Source organism: Streptopelia decaocto, assembly GCF_964273445.1.
Source record: "Streptopelia decaocto genome assembly, chromosome: 3".
NCBI lineage: Eukaryota > Metazoa > Chordata > Aves > Columbiformes > Columbidae > Streptopelia > Streptopelia decaocto.
In genome coordinates this window covers 69,798,989-69,819,921 of record NC_138656.1, presented here as the reverse complement: position 1 = coordinate 69,819,921, position 20,933 = coordinate 69,798,989, and the positions used below count along the sequence as shown (strand labels likewise).

General features: G+C 38.2%; 1 protein-coding gene across 1 annotated transcript in view; it reads left to right on the top strand.

Moving 5' to 3' along the window:
* RFX6 (regulatory factor X6) overlaps positions 1-19,284 on the top strand; it is a gene marked incomplete at both ends in the record, with an annotated part of 35,637 nt that extends 16,353 nt beyond the window's left edge. The window contains 13 exons of the mRNA XM_082047192.1: positions 845-952; positions 3,277-3,354; positions 3,447-3,560; positions 5,585-5,634; positions 7,686-7,845; positions 9,244-9,388; positions 10,622-10,731; positions 12,761-12,878; positions 14,003-14,125; positions 15,488-15,697; positions 16,237-16,746; positions 17,740-17,958; positions 19,121-19,284. Coding sequence (XP_081903318.1) covers positions 845-952; positions 3,277-3,354; positions 3,447-3,560; positions 5,585-5,634; positions 7,686-7,845; positions 9,244-9,388; positions 10,622-10,731; positions 12,761-12,878; positions 14,003-14,125; positions 15,488-15,697; positions 16,237-16,746; positions 17,740-17,958; positions 19,121-19,284 — 2,109 coding nt within the window. The remainder of the gene's footprint in view (positions 1-844; positions 953-3,276; positions 3,355-3,446; positions 3,561-5,584; positions 5,635-7,685; positions 7,846-9,243; positions 9,389-10,621; positions 10,732-12,760; positions 12,879-14,002; positions 14,126-15,487; positions 15,698-16,236; positions 16,747-17,739; positions 17,959-19,120) is intronic.
* Positions 19,285-20,933: the final 1,649 nt, after the last annotated feature.

Here is a 20,933-nt window from a genome sequence, read left to right as displayed (position 1 = left end):
AAAGCTGCAAAAGTATTGACATGAAGAAGTACTAATGTTTCTAATTTTCTATAATTTATTTGATTTAGAGCTTTGTATGTATTTGAATAATAGACAGCACAGGCTACATGTGTTTACGTAATGTATGTTTTAATGCCTTGCTGTTTTGGCAGACATATTACCCTGTAAAAATGGGGAGATATATATATAGTGAATAAGTCAGTTACAGCTATCGTTTTCTGAATTCAGTATTTGAGAAAATTTCACTTGAAACTGGCTGCTGAATGGTGAGTCAATATGTATAGGAAAAAACTCCATTTTGCACATTTTTACACTATATGTTCCACTGTGTACCTACTGTTCCCACTTCACTGAAATCTGACTGTATGCAAAGGGGTAGGGAAAGGTGACTTGAAGTACCATTCAAACATATAGTGCATGATCATAAATTACATCCATTAGTATAAAGGGAATCTGCACAGAAGTAACGGATTTACCACAGGAATATGTAGAAGACTTGCTCAAGGCTCTGTACACGACCTTTATCTAAGGACTGGGTGGGTTAAAATGAAACAAAGGGTTTCAGCCAAATAGTCTTCTCTAGGTTTGACTGCGATCCTATGAGAATAAGTATGATTCAGTCAGTAAGGACAGGATCATAATACAGATTTTATTGCTTTAATTATCTTCCTACACTGGAATCCAGATTTGGATAAGCATCGATATTTTGGAACGATTCTCTGAATGTAACTATTTTGGAAGACGAAGGGACTCATGAGATAATATAAATTTAACATTAATTGTTGGCTTCAGTTAAATCTACATTAGCTATTTAAATGTTCCTGCTTTTTCCCTTCCATTTCAGGGTGGTTTCACTCGTAAATATTCTCTGAGTTCCAAAACTGGAACTCTCCTCCCAGAATTTCCAAGTGCTCAACATCTTTTGCTTCAAGGGTGCATTTCTAAAGACAAGGTAAAATGTGAGCTACTTCTCTTCTGACTTACTGATCAAAAATTGCCACAGAAAGTTTCTTCATATCTTGGTCTTTGAGGTATTGACATGAAAGAGCCAGAAATGTCCATAATCAAACAGAGGTGACTGATTTATAGAGGGGGCAAACCTTTACTAACACCGATTAACTGGCTTTCCACTGGAAAGGTGGTTGAATTATTTACCTATTAACTGACCTAGTATTTTACAAACTGATGGTATGTAAAACGAGAAGAGCAAAACAAACAAATAACTGAGACTTGTATTCATTCCAAATGCCTTTGGATTTAAAGTAAATTTTGTTCTGATTAGATCAGAGCAGATAATTCACAACAAATAATTAGATAAACTTCATTCTCTTTCATTGATTGTTTGAAAAAAGACTGAAAATCTGAGCATATGAGTTTGCTGGCCCAAGTATTGTTGGCATATGTTTTATGTCTTTGACTACTTGCTGTGTCATTTCTGGTCACATTATGGACGGCTGCATCCCTGAACTGTGCTAGAAACCTTCTGGTGTACCTTGTGAACTCCTCAGTTTAGCCTCCAGTAAGAATCATGATGCTTGCTGTCTTGAGATATGTTGCTTTAAATCTTTTTATTTTAAGAGCCCTTCCTCTTAAGTTTCTTCTGTGAAAGTAATGAAGCCTGAGATTCCAGTTGTGAGGATCTAAACAAAAGAAGCAATCTGTAGTACAGATATCTTAGCTGGAAATCTTACAGTTCCTAAAGAAAGACCAAGAACCGATGTGCTCAGCAGTGTGCTTCACCTACTACTATAGTCTCCATTGACATCTCCCATACATACAACATTCTCATAACATTTAAATCTGAAGAGCATTTGAGGTTCCTGGCAGACCCGAGATAGCAGTGTAAGCAAAACTGAATTTTACCATTCCAACAATGAAGAAAAAGATGCAACTGATTTTCTCTTCAGTCTTGGGTCAGCAACATGTAATTGCTCTGATATTGGGACCAGATAATGGGAGTCTCTGGCAGGGCTTTGTAGGTGTCTGGGGACAGACTCATAGACTTGTGACAAGACTGTGGGAAGAGAGATGAATTTCTGTGAGTGTGTCTCTCTCTCTTTCCTTGCTGCTCTTTCCTTATACTTTTAATTTTTTTTTTTTATTTCCTGTTTTCTCTCCTGTTTTTCATTCAACTTATCTGATGAAGGGTTATTGAACCTAAGGTATTTAGCTTCTCTGATGAAGAGAGCCCATATATGAAGTTTGACTCTTGCATTAAACTTCCAAGAAATTGCATGCAACTGAGATCTCCGGAGAGTCCATAAATGAAGCAGCCTGCGCTAAAATAGATTGATAATTTCTGCATTTTATGTTTCTGAACAAAATTTACCCAAACTTTAAACTTCCATCAGCCCTTTAAAAAAAAAAAAATCTTTACAATGTTCTTGAATCATACCATTTGCCATTGTTTTTCAAAGATATGTAGTTACAGAAGCAGGTCTGAAAGTCAGCACTGTCCATTTTCAAATAAATCTGTATAGTAAACCTATTGAAATAAGGCAGTACTAGGTTCATTTGAAAGCTGATATTGATTTGCTGGTGAAGTTCACAAGCTATAACAAACTTTATGTGATTCTGGACTGTGAGAATGGTTTTTCTAGCACTTTTCAGTCCTTGAAATACATTAAATTTACATGAAATACATTAGATTTAAAGACATTAAAATTCTTGTTTTATAATTTCCTACAAATTAAAAAAACAGTACATTTTTTACAAAGCCTTCTAATACTTCAGCACAGTTATTAAAATAAGGGAATATTCTGCTCAGATAAATCAGCCTGATGAGATGAAAGGGAGCTCTGCTTTTTAAAGTTCAGTTTGTGTAAGGCAGTGATTAAACTTTGACCAAATGACTGGCAGCTATTTTCTCATTTGTCCAACTAGATGATGTTTCAGAACACTCATAGACGCCTATAGTAGCCTAATGATTAACTTGCACTACTCTTTGGGATTAATCTTAGCTTTGGAAAGGTGAATTTACCATCTGCCTGGCTAACCTAGTTGTTGCCTTGCTTTGATATCCACATTTTCACATTGTATACAGATTCAGATGCTACATTTCTGACAACAACATTGCAACTTCAAGATATTGCTAAAAAGTAGAGATGAGTGACCTCCTCATTACTGCTGACTATACAGACTGCCTGTTTGTAAATATGCATTGTAATATAGTTTATATTCTACTTTTAAATACTAGCTACAGAAAGCAGAAACCTAGATAACTTTAGCAGTACGGAGCTAAGAAACAATGTTTAATGTTTCTTTCTTCCAAAATAGGTAGATACTCTTATCATGATGTACAAAACACACTGTCAGTGTGTCCTTGACAATGCAATTAATGGGAACTTTGAAGAGGTATGTTGTTTGAACACACATTCTTGGTATATATACACAGGGAGCCAAGAAAGCATAATTTATGGTCATTAATTTGGTTCCTACTCCTTTAGATTCAACATTTCTTGTTACATTTCTGGCAAGGAATGCCTGACCATCTTCTTCCCCTGCTTGAAAATCCCATCATCATTGACATCTTCTGTGTTTGTGACTCAATCCTGTATAAGGTAAGTTAAACATTTAGCTACATGGATAATCTCAACCATGTAAGAGCTTTTGCATGTGTAAAAACAGCGTTGAAGTTAGAATAACAGGATGCTACAACTGCTTTCTGCCTCTTACCTGTGTCAAGCAGCAAGGATTCCTTAGAAATCGAGAACATAATACTGACACGTGTAAGAGCTGAATTCCAGTCACAGCTCTGCTGCACACTTGATGTGTGACTACACACACACACACAAATGGTGAAATCCTGACCTACTTGCTTGAATGTAGCTAAAAGAAATGCTTCTGTGCTTCACCGACAAGGCTGGCTAAATTAAGCCTGGATGAAAACTGAGGCCTTGCTTTTACTTAAAAGATTATTTCAATGTCTACCAGCAAAGAAAGTGTGGCAGTGCAGTGAGGTGATTCCACGTGTGAATCTGCTACTCAGAGGTTGTGTCAGGCCGCGGTTTCATGTTGCAGAGTTGGAACAATACTGGGCTAAGATACTCCTGCCTCTTCTGCCTGCTACACCTCATTTCTGTTTCAATGCTGCTAGATGTACCAGCAAAACTGCTGCACTCCTTACTGGTTTGGGTTTAAAAAAATTTTGGTTTTGTGCCACATCAATTCTTTGATCTAGTTCACAGCATGATCACAGAATAGTTAAGTGAAAATAAGGAGTATTACAAGGTCAGGATTGAGCAATAGAGCACAGGGGAAAAAATAAAGAAAGTAAGGCCAATAAAGTTTCTTGAATTTTTAATTTGGAAAATCAGATCTGATTGTTAATTAACAGCTATGATGTGTTTAAGTTCCTCTGATAGGACACACCATATACATTGGAAAGGATTGTCATCCTGTCTCTAACACATTTCACAACCACATATCAATGGGAAGAAATAACTATTGTTATTAACAGCAAACATCAAGCAGTTGAAGCAGGAGACTTGGGACTGTTTAGCACTGGTGTCTGAGTGTCATCTATTTATCATTCTTTGCTGTACAAAAATACAGGGAAAAATCCAGAAAATAGGAAAACACACATTTCTTGGAAGCATATCAAACTGCAAACTAAGAAGACATTTTAGTTAGCAGAGTGAAGCAAAGGTGATTATAATTAAAGATGATAATTACTACCCTGGAGATGAGCCATTAAGCCTCCTTTACTTGTAGAGGTTATATATTGTACCTTGAATTTATGAGTGTTTTTCCTGCTCCAATTGTGCTGTCCCAATAGATCCAATATGAACTTTATTTGTAATAAATATTTAATGTGACAGAAGAAGAAATACTACAGGACCACTAAATTAGAAATTGAAAAAGGCAGAATTTCTCAAAAGTTCATACATTTACTATTGTGTCTCTTCTTCGTCTCTCACTATTTCTCACTTACAATCATGGTAGATATTCTTGACAGCACATCTGGCAGATTGAAGGAGGAATTTTATTGTGCTTTTATCAAACCATTTACATTAGTAGTGGAAACATTTTTGGGACACAGGCTAACATCTTTACTCTCTGCAATAATATTCCCCAGAAGGCATGTCAGAGGGCACGATTTTTTGACAAAACAGTTCCACATCACATGTAGCTGTGGGAGATTAGTCCCAAGCTATGAACACCTTCAGTGCCACGTGCAGAATGGCAGAAAGAAGAGTCAAGGGTTTAATAGCACTCAAAGGCTTGGGAGATGCTGGAGTATATGCTTTTCTGAGACTCACAGTGATGCTGGAAAAGTGTTTATGCATCTCACTTCTGCTGATTTCCCTACTATAAGACATGAGTGATAGCGTTTTCTTGTTTTATCGTCACACTGGCACACATTAGGAGTGTGAGCTGTCTAGGTATATAGTTATCTCATGTGTTCTTATCTAATAGTGATGGAAGAAAACTAGGTATATAAATATCTGAACAAGAGGTTGAATGGCTTAATTCTGTATAAATTTCCTGTCCTTATCACTTTGCAATCTAAGTAGACAAGACAGACATGAATGAATAAATGGTCAGTGGAAGCTTGATATCATTTTCTATTGCCTTTTTGAAGGTACTTACAGATGTGCTCATCCCTGCAACAATGCAAGAAATGCCAGAAAGGTAGGTATTTGACACTGTATAATAATGCTACATTCTGCTTGTTAGTCATACGCCAGGTGGAAATTCTATATCTCAGTTTTAGGACAGCAGAGTATGTATGGCAAAATACTGTCAGCCCTGAGCATACCTATAGAACTGCCTTAAAATAATACACAGTACTTTACTGTCCAATTTTACTGGCTTGTTGGATAATTTGAAATAGGTTTCTTCTGACAAACAAAAAAAAAGAAACAAATGTCCTTGTGTTGTTTAAGGAAAAAGAATTGTTACCTTTTTTCAGAGTACTTTTTGGGTTTGTATTCTATGTATGACCATAATATCCAAATATTTCCTCAACAAGACATTAATAAGAGGAGAATTACTGCTGAATCTTTCCATCTTTTCCATGAATGGCGTCTTGTTTGGGGTTTTATGCCTGACTAAGGCCTTTAGCTTCCCTGGGGAAGTGATGGAACAACTTATCCTTGGTGCCATCTCAAGGTATATCAAGGATAAGAGGGTCATGAGGGGCAGCCAACAAGGCTTCACCAAGGGGAAGTTGTGCTTGACCAACCTCATCGCCTTTTATGAGGACATAACGAGGTGGATGGATGATGGCATAGCGGTGGATGTGGTCTACCTTAACTTCAGTAAAGCATTTGACACAGTCTCCCACAGCATTCTTACAGCTAAACTGAGGGAGTGCGGTCTGGACGACTGGGTAAGGAGGTTGACTGTGAACTGGCTGAAGGGAAGAAGCCAGAGAGTCATGGTCAATGGGGTGGAGTCTAGTTGGAGGCTTGTATGTAGTGGAGTGCCTCAAGGATCAGTACTGGGGCCAGTATTATTCAATATATTCATCAATGATTTGGATGAGGGAATAGAGTGTACTATCAGCAAGTTTTCTGATGACACTAAGCTGGGAGGAGTGGCTGACACGCCAGAGGTCTGTGCTGCCATCCAGCGAGACCTGGACAGGCTGGAGAGTTGGGCAGAGAAAAATTTAATGAAATATAACAAGGGAAATTGTAGAGTCTTGCATCTGGGCAGGAACAACCCCAGGCTCCAGTACTGGGGAATGACCAATTAGATAGCAGCATAGGGGAAAGGGACGTGGGGGTCCTGCTGGACAGCAGGATGACCATGAGTCAGGACTGTGCCCTTGTGGCCAAGAAGGCCAATGGCATCCTGGGGTGTTTTAGAAGGTGGGTGGTTAGTAGGTCGAGAGAGGTTCTCCTTCTCCTCTACTCTGCCCTGATGAGACCACATCTGAAATACTGTGTCCAGTTCTGGGCCCCTCAGTTCAAGAAGGACAGGGAACTGCTGGAGAGGGTCCAGCATAGGGCAACAAAGATGATTAAGGGAGTGGAACATCTCCCTTATGAGGAAAGGCTGTGGGAGCTGGATCTCTTTAGCTTGGAGAAGAGGAGACTGAGGGGTGACCTTATTAATGTTTACAAATATATAAAGGGTGAGTGTCATGAGCATGGAGCCAGGCTCTTCTTGGTGACAACCAATGGTAGGACCAGGGGCAATGGGTACAAACTGGAACACAAGAGGTTCTACTTAAATTTGAGAAGAAACTTCTTCTCAGTGAGGGTGACAGAACACTGGAACAGGCTGCCCAGGGGGGTTGTGGAGTCTCCTACTCTGGAGACATTCAAAACTCACCTGGACACATTCCTGTGTAGCCTCATCTAAGTGTTTCTGCTCCAGCAGGGGGATTGGACTAGATGATCTTCTGAGGTCCCTTCCAATCCCTAACATTCTGTGATTCTGTGATATCTCTAATGGTTCATGGATTTCTTATGGTTTATTCTTAAAACTAGCGTTTTTCAACCTATTTCAATTGGCAGATGGCTTACTTTTTTTTCTGAGGAGGTACAGATCAATATATAGTCAATTTTCACCTTTTGATAATTGGTCATTTCCTGTTTCCTTTTGGTGACATCTGAGAAGTAATTCACAATATATCCATGAATCTGTTTATCATAGATTGAAACCAAATTATTTAAACTAATGCAAGGCAATTTTTATTGATATTTCTCTAAAACACTCTTTTTTTCCTATAGTTTACTGGCAGATATAAGAAATTTTGCAAAAAACTGGGAACAGTGGGTTGTTTCCTCTTTGGAAAATCTACCAGAAAACCTGACAGATAAGAAACTACCTATTGCACGAAGATTTGTTTCCTCCTTAAAACGACAGACGTCATTCCTACACCTAGCACAGGTAAACAGAATAAGACTATACATCCAAAAAATTGTCAATTAGATTCAGTACACCTTGATGGCTATTGAGATAGAATGCATTATTTTTTCAAGGTTCAACTTCAACCATGGAAGACTTACCTCTTGTAGTTTTAACCATGCAAGTAGGAAGCGGCCATAAATAGATCTGATCAAAATTTCAAACTTTAGAATTAGGAAAGAGAGAAAAGACCATGGTTATAATGAACTACTATCATGACAATCAAATTATGAAGTGGCATATATGGGTATTTGTTCCAAATCAGAAAATATCAGATAATCCTTCTTGCCTAGCAAAGGTTTACTGTCTTGTCCAGGATGTTCTTTAGTGAGCTTATTTCTCTTTGAGTTTTGATTGAAAGGAGAAGATATGAGTGACAGGTAGCTGAGGGCTCCAAGGCTGTGTTGGCAGAATGCAGGTGTCTGCAATCAAGAGGCATCCCCATGTGATGGTTTGGTAGACCTTACAGAAGTATGGAATGCTTTTTGGGGCAGCTTGGGTTTTGAGGTGGTAGTCCTCATGAATAACCGTAGATGCACCATATATTCATCCTGGCATGGTTTTCTCTTTCACAGATATAAAGACAGAAGTAGCATGTGGGTGACACCATGAAGATAATCTGATAGGAAGGCACATTAGAAGAGTATTAGAAGTCTTAAGAAAGGGAAACATTGTCACATCTGATCTGTGAGAAAGCCAGTCATGATAAGAAAATTAAATAGAATATGATTCTTCTTTGAGGAGTTATTCAGGTGATCCCGAAGTGTGGGTCTGTGTTAGTTTTGGCTGGGATAGAGTTAATTTTCTTCATAGCAGCTTGTATTGGACTGTGCTTTAATCTGTGCTGGAAACAGTGCTGATAACACAGGGATGTTTTAGTTACTGCTGAGCAGGGCTTACACAGAATCAAGGCTTCTCACACTGCCCCCCCAGTGAATAGGCTAGAGGTGCACAAAAAGAGGGGACACAGCTGTGATAGCTGACCCCAGCTGACCAAAGGGATATTCCATACCAATGACATCATGGTCAGCAATCAAACTAGGGGTGAGGTTGGCAGGGGTCTGCTGCTTGGAAACTGGCTGGGCATCGGTCAGTTGGTCATGAGCAATTGTCTGCGTTTGCATTACTTGTCGTTCTGGGTTTGTATTTTTCTCTCTGTTATTTTCTTCCCCCTTTTCTCTACAGTTTGCTTTTATTTATTTATTATTAACTTTTTTTCTCAACCCATGAGTTTTATTACTTTTACCCTTCCAATTCTCTCCCCCATGCCACTGGGGTGGGGGCCGGTGGGGAGTGAGTGAGGAACTGTGTGGTGTTTTAGTTGCCGGCTGGGCTTAAACCACAGCAATATCTCAGCATTTACTTTGTCTTCTCTTACAGATTGCTCGACCAGCCCTTTTTGATCAGCATGTGGTGAATTCCATGGTGTCAGATATTGAAAAAGTTGATCTGAATAGTATTGGCTCTCAAGCACTCCTTGCAGTCTCAGGGAGCACAGACTCTGATGGTGAGGTCTACAGTGAATGTAAGTCCATGGTGATATATTTGTATCATTAAAAGTAATTCACTCTTTCAATCCAGGATACACTAGTCTACTTGGACTGGGAAAAGGCACATGTAGACACTGCATTCGCTAATCTAGCTTGGTGTTAACTTCAGTTGTTTCAAGAAAACCAGTTGGTTGCCCTAGTGTGTCCTACAAGAACAGTTGCTTGCCCTGAGAAGTCATCCCAAACAGATGGCTTTAAATGTCTGCTGCAAAAATAATTACATGTCAGTTGCTAAGTGTAATAAAATCTCTTTTGAAGTTTTGTCCTGATAATATGGTGATCAATTCCTGAAAGGTGTCTCAATATTTGGATATTTAAGCTAGGTAACTTGTTTGTTTGTTTGTATAAATAGAATATTTTTTTCTGAAAGCAGATCTTAAAAAATACATAATTTTCTCTAAAATGTAACAGCTATTTTCATACACAGAATAGAGTGAAGTACAAATATTGAGAATTTCAATTCTCATATACATACCTGTTGCTGAAAAAAGATGTAACCATTTTCTCTGCTAAAAAAAGATAACTTTCGTCATAGGAATCATGTTGATTAGAGTTTGAAGAGCTGAAAGGAGAGCAATAGTAATATGTTGTCTTCTAAATATTGTTACTTTGATCATCAAAGTTTGTTTTCTTTGACAGTTCACAATCCTCTTCATATTTTCATTTGAATTGTCCATTTCTTACTTTCTCTGTAATTGTTTCCATTTTTGTTCTTTGTCTTCTATCACACTGGTTAAAAAAAATAAAAGGATAAGAGAAATAACTGGTCATTCAGGCACTTTTTTGAAAGTGGGAATTGGGAAAGTTAGCTTTACATTTGATTGTTAAAAACATGTAAAATATAAGGGAAACCTGAGACAGTATACAAGTCTGCCACATTACAGATAAAGCTTTACTACTAAACTTAGTAATAGAAAGGATTTCAAGGCTGAATCTTAAAATGAATGGAAAAAATAGGTATATTTTTTTTCCTTTTATTGTAAAATTCCATTGTATTACAACCTGCTTGATTGTAATACTTAAGTAATTAAAATATATATGTGCGATGGATGTATGTGTGCTTGCTTTGCTGTGGAGTTGCTCATTTCTTCACTGCTCTAATTCTTTCCTTTTTCTTTCCATGCTACAATATGTCATATGACTGGTGAGTGGCTTTTTCTCGCATTCAGAATAGCGTGCAATGATATGTTCTCCTTTTTACATGGTAGATGACTCTATTACAGTGTTCCAAGAACTGAAGGACCTTCTAAAGAAGAATGCCACTGTGGAATCTTTTATTGAATGGTTGGATACTGTGGTTGAACAAAGGGTCATCAAGGTACCTTTCAAATGTTCTGCCTGACTCAAGACCAAATCCTACTTCCCTTTCTCCTTACACAATCTCTTACTTATATAGTTCTATTGGTTTCCCACACGGGATTCTCATCTCTGCTCCCATGTCCTTATTGGAACAGGGGAGTTCTGGTTTGGTGTGAAAGGTTCTAGTGTCATTAGTTCTAATTGATCATGTTGACTGCTGTTGAACAGTCTTATGTGTGTGAAGAACTAAGAAGTACCTTAACGAAAGCATTAAAGTCCGGCCTGTCATAAACATGAAAGAAGCCCATCCATCTTATCTGTGCGTGCAGAATCACAGGGGTACTGCCCAGTGATTAAGGTGAACAAAAGTTGTTTCTTAGAGAATCAATTATTTCTTTCATGGTATTCAGAAACGACTGTTTGTGGTATAACTTAACGAAGCAGATGGATTCAGAATTAGCTAACCTGTGGAAGGATTTCTACAGACCAGGATAGAAGATAGACTTTTGTAGCTTTCTAAGGTGCTTAACTTGGTAGTTGATGGTTTTGATGGGATTTTTCCCCTCTTGATTTACCAGATGTTTTATAATTAGAAGTATTTTATATACATGTAGTTGTACAGGAACAATTACACTGAAGTTCAGAACAAAATAATTGAGTTCTGAGTTGTAACTCAAGAGATATTTACCCAATTTGTGGCTCTAATGAATGTAAACTAGCAGAATAAAATGTTAATGCATTGCTTGCTAGTAGCTAAACACCGGTCATCCCATCAGGTCACATTGTACCTGGAAATATCTTATCCATTGTTTTAGGGAACATCTTGACATGAATGGATACAAGAGGAGGAGACAGTGCAGTTAGCCTTGACTGACTTGCAGAAGAGTGACTGCCGCTTACAGAATAACCATGGGCATGTCATTTTTTTCTTTATTCACCTGTTTTCCCAAATATCAATAGAGACAGTGATAATTTATTTTTAAACCACTCTGGGTTTCCTAACATTTGCTGTCATGTGTGAGGAGCACAGTGAGGAGCTTTGGATGATTCAAGGCAGCAAAGCCAAAACAAGTCCCCATACACGTTCACCTAAACAGAAAACTCCCACTGAAGCTGAGCAGTTACAACTTCTATTAGAACTGAATTGTTATGGTGTAAAATTGATTCCACAATTTCAGAAGACAATTTCTGATATACAAGACAGGCAGAAAAAGTGAAGCATTCTCTTATTCAGCATCTACTATGCAATATTGTATTATTAAAGTTAACAGGTATAGTTTCTAGCATTGTTTTCCTGTAATTAGGGTTAAGAAAACCTACAAGTCCTGATATGTGGCTAGGTCAAATAAGCAGAAGCTAATAATTTACAGCACCTGTAATCCTTCCATTGCTGCCTGCCTTCTGTCCATGCTTAAAGTGCAGTTACTGTCAGACTTGCACAACAGCTTCTCTCTGCTTGCTGTTTGAGAAAGCAACAAGGCATATGTTACCACATGAACAAATCACTGCCAGAGCAAAGTGACAGTATGAAATGAGCAGCATTAAAAGCATCAATAGTAAACATACCATTTTGTAAGGGAAAGACTGGCCGGTATTATACTGATCACACTAAAGTACAAAGAGCAATTTCTGTTCCCTGTTTATCCGGAATAACATAGTGCCAGAGGGTATCTGGTGTTTTGTTTTGTTTTGTTTTTCTTCCCTGTACACTTGTATATTTACAGAATAATTCAGCATCTTTAATACTAGAATATGAGACATTTCATATACCATCAGGGCACAACAGACACCAAGCAGTACGCAATTTGATTTATCTAACATTGTCAGAGCTCTACTCTGATTGCACTGAAAAGAGTGAATGCTGCTCTTCTTTATCAGTCTAGGACACACATTATGAAGACAGTTTGAATCAGGCAGCTTGATGCACCCTGCCGCATCAGCCTAAGTCAAGGACTCCTTGAACTCTCAAGCATATTCAGTTCTCCTTTTTCTCCTGTCTGCAGAAAGCAAGTTAACGAACTTAACAGTGTTTTACTGTTCTCTTTCAGGCAAGCAAGCAAAATGGGAGGTCATTAAAGAAGAGAGCTCAAGACTTCCTTCTCAAATGGAGTTTTTTCGGTGCTCGAGTGATGCATAACCTAACTCTAAACAACGCATCAAGTTTTGGTACCTGGTTTTTGTAAAAACACTTATATTTTGTACATATGTGTTAGCACTTACCAGCTTTCCACCATTTCCTCAACAGAGGAACCTGTCTTGGTCTAAAGATTCTTTGATCAAAGCCACAAATGCCGTGTAACTTATTTTTCTAACTATTATTTCACAGTAAATGCTAGCAATATTTTGTTGGTGACCTGTGTTGTATGCTAATTTTTCAAAGGCATTTTTCATTTGAATTGCTGTTTGGCACTCCTTTACCATTTAAAAGCTAGAAGTTGTGTTTGTTTTGATATGACAATGAAAGCATAACTGCATATCTCAGTATTGGAGACCGAAGATTTAAATTATTAGTTTTACATGTGGGTCAGTTTGGTAAAAAATTGATGATCCATAGAAGTTCTTGTGCATTTCATAAAAGATTTCATAAAAAATAAAAGATTTCATAAAAGCAAAATGAATTTGGCATATCACCACTAACTTAATTCTGGGATCAGCAATCAGTTAACTGAACAGTGTTTGTGGCTTTTAAAAATTAAGGTTTACATGTCCATCTTCAGAAATGCTTACATTTTTGGGGACTCTCAGAAAGAACCCTTTTTAAAATAGAAGATGATAGAACAAATGAAACTCATTTTAAATCTATTATATAATTTTCTAAGTTTCATTGTGGGTACATTTTTATCTAAAATTTAGAGGGTGTTTGAAACAGCTGTAAGGAGACACACATCTTAAATGTGATATATCCTTGAAATAAGGTCAAAGACTTCACCAGTTATTGTCTGGTTATTTAGCACAAGGCAAACAGAAATAGAGCAGAGGCATTCTAGCAGACTTCAGCCTTATCTAGCTCCACTGTGTGCCCTCTTCAAGTATAAAGCATGTCTCACTTTCATCAGTAGTTTTCTTTGATGTAATTAGTGGTCAAATAGCCTACAGGACAGTAAACAATTGAGCTAGGTGGGCCAGTGCAAAGAGAGATTAGAGCTAGAAGTTAGGCACTATTCCTTGTTGGTCTTGCCAGGTCATGTAAAGTCCACAATTATTTGTTTGTTTCACTGGCTTCTTGTAGAGTGCTGAGAGATGGTCACAAAGATAACTCAGCTACTCTCTCTCTCTTTCTCCTCGAAAAGGTTCTTTTCATTTGATCCGCATGCTACTAGATGAGTACATCCTGCTCGCCATGGAGACACAGTTCAACAATGACAAAGAACAAGAACTCCAGAATCTACTGGACAAATATATGAAGAATTTAGGTAACTAGAGCTTAGTTCTTTTGAATGCACTCCTCTATTTTCAGAACTTGTCATATTCATTCAAATTCAAACAGAAGCAGGGTTACTGTCTTCTCCTGAAGGTGTAGTTATATGAAACGTCTAATTCACCTGAAAAGTTTGTGACTCAGCCATTCATTCCCAACTTCCTACCACAGTTCAGCTAACTTTTTGTGGGAATGTGAATGCACTGGATCATTGAAATTATATTCGATGCAACAAACACTTGTAGGTATACCTGAAGGGCCACAAGCTGAAGTGTGAAAAGAGCTATAAGTAGCAGGAAGGGCAAGAATTCCTAATCCAGTTTTCCTGTCAAAGCTTAAATATGTAATTACATATTGAACTAGGAATGTATTAAATGTTACCAAAATGCAAATGTCCCTGTAACATTGGAACACTAGTTGGGAGCCCTATTTAACATCTGGCTGAAGTATTACTATGTGGAAGAGAAACAAAATTAATTTAAACAGTATTCTTAACATTTTCCATCTACCAGGTTTCTTCAAGATTAGACAGTTTGAAGTCATATGCTCCAGGTCCTTTGTTATAAAATGAATGAATATTTATTTGGATCAAGTTCTGATGCAGGTTAATCCCTAAAATCTGGTGAAACTTGACTGGGTTCTGCTGAATTATTTTTTATTAACATTAGCACTGGCAATCGATCTGTATCTTTTTCATTGTTGTTGGTCTGTAATCTGCATTTTGCTGCAAGAAACTTGCATAGAATTTGTCTGACGGCAGATGCTGCACTTCTTTCAATTCAGCCTTTGGGAAAAAACTTGTCCTATGTAATACTTGCCTTATCCTTGGATGCTTAGGCAAAGTACTTGACAAGGTAAAGTCATGGTTTCCACTGAAGAATAGCAAAACTTCCACTGACTTTATCAGTAGCCTGCAGAAAACTGAAGAACTACTGAGTATAACAAATACTTTTCTCTAGATATCAGTATGAAAACAGAGCTCAACCATTCTGAAATGCCATGGCTGAAGTGCCATGAACCTGATTCATTCAGTGCAATTTACTTGACTCCATTGCTGACATTTACTTCAAGGGAATAAATCTGATCCATACCTTCACTATGATGGCTTCAGTAAGGAGCTGACACGGTGGTGTGGATCTGTGGTCAGGGAATATGATACTAACAGTTCCACTGGGAAGATCAAGGCTAGAGCAATACTTGTATTCATTTGCTACATGCAAAATATGGATGTTTCACTGGGTCTTGACCAAAGATATGAACAAATAAGGCAGCTCATATGCTGTCTATATACTAGTGGTGAATTTACATGCAATGAGCATACGTTACAGCCACCAAGAATTTTCGCTTACTCTTGCAGATGCAAGCAAAGCCACCTTTACTGCATCACCGAGCTCTTGCTTCCTAGCAAATCGTAACAAAGCTGCTCCTCTGCCCAGTGACACTTCAGTCAAAAATGAGTGTCTAGGAGAGCAAACCTATGTGTCCTTGTCAGCTAGCCAGCCCAGCAGTGTAGCTTCTGGTCTGAACCCCTTCACCCCAGGAGATAATGAGACTATGCAGCTGACAGGTATGGATCAGTTCTTCTAATTTATCCTTCTCTTATTTGCTTGTTAGTCTTTCAGTCCACAGCAACGCTTTGCCGTAGGAGCAATGACCATATGCTTTTATAAAGACCTCTAGTAAATAATATTTCATGAGCTCACCCTCTGTGCTGATTTACAGAAGGTGGCAATTGTAAAGCCCTGCCAGTAATAGATCCTATTGGAACAGTGGTAAAACTGTCCTATACCTCTTGGTTTGGTGAGGTTCTTGTGAGGAGAGAATGAACACTGACACCTGGAGCACCTGAGGCTTGTATTATAAGCGCTGGAATTTCCCACTGTATGTGGCAGCCTCCAAGCTGGAGAATGAAAGTAGGAATCTTTGTAGCCTAAAGCCATGGATTAAAGAACATGTGCTGTATAGATGGGGGGCAATGCATATCCTTTGTAAAGGTTTCAGTTGGTAGTGTACACTTCACCAGAGGGTTAGTGTCTTAACAGATCTGCTCTATTCAGCAGTATTGCAGTATGAATGCTAATCATGGCTAATACTTACTTATTACAGGTCAGATGGAGCTGTCTCAAAGCACTGGTCACCTGATGACTCCACCCATTTCACCAGCCATGGTCAGCCGAGGAAGTGTTATCAACCAGGGGCCAATGGCTGTGAGACCTCCAAGTGTAGGTCCAGTGCTATCCACACATTCACAGTGCTCTTCCTACTCAGAACCCCTTTACCAGACTTTGTCACAAACTAATCAGAATTACTATGGAAATAATTCCAATTACCAGGCCGTGTTCAGAACTCAGGCCCATTCCACTTCAGGAGTTTACCACCACAGAGCAGAGCACAGCAGATTCAATGCCTTGAGTGAACAGCAGTTCTCCAGAGACTACTTCAGCAACAGTTGTGCTGTGTCTCCATACAATGCCAGATCCCCTTCCAGCTATGTTCCCTCATCCATGTCTCAGGACACACACAATATTCAGTTTCTGAATGCTGGGAGTTTCAATTTCTTGAGCAACTCAGTGTCTACGTGCCCAGGAGCAGCATATGCCGCTAATGCTTCCAACGGTATTAATATATATTTTCTTTTTCTCTTCTATTTCTCTTTCCTTGCTGGAGTAGAACACTTATTTTCTGCTTTTTTTCTATGGAAGTTGTTTTCAGTTCTTATTTATACTTTCCTGTTTTCTACTTCTTTCATGACACATAAAGATTGTAAAGCAGCTAAACAAGCTACTTAAGGATTTCTTTTCCTCTGCTGAATCCTCCGTTGACCTCAAATGCATCTGCTGCACCTATGTTAATCTTTCTTTGGCACAACCACCATGTCTTATGCAAAGGGAGCAAAACCAGGGTGGCCTTGTGATTTAACAATCTTGAAAAGCCCCCAGAACATCTACTATGAAACAGAGCAGCCAAAAGATAACTTATCTCTGCGATAAGCATAATGGACCATTCTAGTCACAGGGTCAGGATGGTAAAATGAAATATAAAAATGTGCATTAGCATTAGTTTGAGATTTTTGCCCTAATATTTCTCATACCTCAAATGTAAAGTTATTGCCACAATCTGCTTCAGAGATATAGTCAGCAAAACCACTTCCCTCTTCTGGAGGAAAGACAGAGTGGAAATATTGCTTTTATGTGGATTTGTATATGCAGTAAGTATGTACTACCATGCAGATTTTCTTTCCAAGTATACTTTCCTTGATTGTGGGCTTCAGAAGGGAGCACATGGATAGGAGTCCCCATGGTGTCTCTCATGACCACCCTTATTGCAGGCTACTGTTTGGTTCTGAACTTAGAATGGAAGGCCAATTCTGTACTGAAGGCATGACAGAACTTCTAGGATTTTTTGCACCCTTGCTACCACCCCTCTTTTGGGTCAGTCACTGCATACGTTACTAATGTTTCTAGGCTGTGTGTGTACATAAATAATCTTACTCTCAAGGGGCTCAGCTGGTAACAATTACCTTTTGTCCCAGGTTATCACATGCTACCACCCTACCGATTCTCTTCAACAGTAGTTTCACTCTGCTTTTCTCCAATCTCCTGTCAATAGGATATTATGGAAACAATATAAATTATCCAGAATCTCACAGGCTTGGAACAATGGTGGATCAACATGTTTCTGTAATCAGCAGTGTAAGCAGCATTCGATCATTGCCATCATACAATGATATACATGATCCACTGAATATCTTGGATGACAGTGGAAGAAAACAAACAGGCTCATTCTACACAGAGTCCTCACCTTCAATTGTCTGTCGGACTCCTATGCGTAAGTATAGGCAGCAACTGAGCAAGACCTATTACCTATGAACCTTCTAACATCCTAACCAGTGCTGAGGATTAAACTGTAGCTCACATATATGGTATATGAGATGCAACATTGTGATAAAATAGCTCAGTAGCTAGGATGTATCATAAGATGTATTTTCCTTAAAATTGCAGGACACTGGGTTTAATAATTCTTCACTTCCATAAGGAGGACTATGGTCCATTGTCCATGAGGAGTGGAATAGCTGGCCCGAATTGCAGAAAAATCCATATCAGGAAACACTTTTTAACTGAGCTAATAATGGACTGGGGTCTTGTAAGGGATTTTATGGATCTTCACTGTCAAACAGATAAATGAACCTTGGATCAGGGATGTCTAGATATACACTTGTAGTACAGTCCCTTACTGTCTTATGCTTCAGCTGTGTGTTAGGCAAGGCACCAAATAACAGTGAATTTTAGGTGAAATACGCTAACCCCAATGAGTTTGTTTTGGTATATGCATTAAACAAATGGCAGCTGAGTTTGGCCTCACATTCCAAAAAGGCATGCATGGAAGACACAAACTAGGGCACCATTTGTTTCTCCACAAGATTACCTCTTCCTACTACTTACCTGTTAACTTTGCATAGAAGATCAGACACTACTTGCCTCATTAAGGCTCTGCAAGAACTCAGTGCTCAGTTTCTTAAGGGATGCTAAAGAGGCGGGGGGGAAAACAGTACCACCAAGCAGGGACTGTGCCCATCAAGTATCTTCGGTATTCTGTGTCAATATGTGCCAGGTGGTGGCAGTGATGCCACCAGTGAATATGGACCTGAATAGTGCAGGATATGGAAAGATGAGCATAGTGCACATTAATAACTTTGGACAATTTTCATAGAAGATGGCTCGTATGCAAGCTATAAGCTTCAAGCCCATAGCTGGATTTTTAGCAGACTTACACATGGGTTTTGACCCATTCCCTGATAGTGTGAGGATCCACTGAAGGAAAGTTCTAGAAGTATAGGTAAATTGAGTGAAGTACAGAAGTGCTGACATTTCTGTCCTTCAGATGTTGTGCCTGGTAGACAAGCGTTTCCATCAGATGAAATTAGGTTGTGTTTTTTATTAAATTCCATAGATAGAAAAATTGCAATGATGGTAATCTTTTTTTCCCACAGCTTCAAACATGCAAACTACATCTTCCCAGTGTATGTATGGAACACCTGGTCAGTTCCATTCTCAGGAAAATCTGGAGTCCCATGGCCCACCAAGCAGAGATATGGTGTCATCTTTGCCGCCAATCAACACTGTCTTCATGGGTACAGCTGCTGGAGGAACCTGAACTGGGGGAGACATGTCAATACCTTAGGCTTACTTTCCAAATCCAAACATTAAGGCAATCCCCTTCAAGTTGGTGGAAAAGTATTATATACAGGTGTGAAAGGAGACATTTTAGAGATATTAGCAGACCTTCACACAAAAAAATAGCTATATTTAGGAGTGGGTCCTGCTAGTGAATCACTCAGGATTGTTCTCACCATTATGGCTGTTCAGTCAGAAATTCACGGTGAGCAGAAAGAGTCAGTGATACTTGCAAGGAAGACTAAGTTGTACCAAAATGATTACATCTATTCCTAATTTATTAAAAATGCTATTTTAGTCTTTCACTTATGTCTTTTTGTATAAAAATGTTTATTTAATACCTGTGTTGCTCATTATTTATTAGGATCACAGAGTAACTGTTTACTTTCTCTTATTTGACAGATTGTCAAATGTATGCATCCTACCTCCTATGGAAATGTTTACAAGGTCAATTTTTACTGTTTTAAATGAAACTAAGCCAAATTCTTAAGTTTTTTACTGTTGTGCTCTGGAAAGTCAATTTCAAATGCTTAGTGCCTACTTGTGTAAGTGAAAGTCCTCAGGAAAAAAAAATAAAACATATTGTGGAGATTTTTTTTTTCTTTTAAAATAAGCCACTTTCTCTTCAAGTAAAACCAACAAAACATGCAAATATCATAAGCTAAACAATTGTGGTAGCCTGCCACTCTATCCAGATAACTGAAACAAATGAAACTGTGCCACAAAATGTCGTGGGATTTCAAAATTACTTGGGCTACGAGTCCAAAATTTCTACTGGTGGAAATCCACAAAAAAGGAGTACATCAACTTTAATAGGTTTAGGACAACTACCTATATTGAGACCAAAATAGCAAAGATGATGAAAAATATTATGCCACTCCAGATCAGCTATTATAATAACAATATATTTTACAGGCAGAATGATATTCATTATACAAACATATGTTTTTATATGTTTCTGGAGAAACCAGAATGAAACCAGGTGAAGAATATTCACTAATGATATTAAAGAGGACAAAGAAAAGAATCCAGTTACAAAATAAGCTTTGTGCTACACGTTCATGAAAGAACAGATGTTATTTTATAATCAGATTGTTCCCTGCATCAGATTCAGGTTTGGATTTTAATCCAGTCTTCTGAGTTGTTTGAGGCTATTTGATGTTCATATTCCTATTCAAACCATTGAATATATGCTGGATATTGTGCAATTAGATAGTAGGGTATTTTTGGTGGAAGTGTTTTCTATCATGAGAAGTCTGACTGCAGCAGAAAAGCAATAAGGAGCATTGACTAGACTAGCTCATGAATAATTCCTGATATGACATATTAATACTACTAATAATACTAATAGAAGACCCCAGCTCAAGTCCTTCCTAATTCAGGGTGAAGTCTTACATTGTGACCAAAAATGCCATAATGATGCATTAAATTTTTGGTTTCAACAAAATTTCCCAATGACATATAGTGTAATACAGGCTGCTCAAACAAGGGCAATGCTTTACACCAAGTGAAGTAAGTACTGCAAGAGAGTTCATTCTTCATGGTTATTCAGAACAGTATATATTTTCTCTTAAAATTAGTCCCATAAAAGTCAGGTTCCCTATCTAAGCAAGTCACGTCTATAGTTAA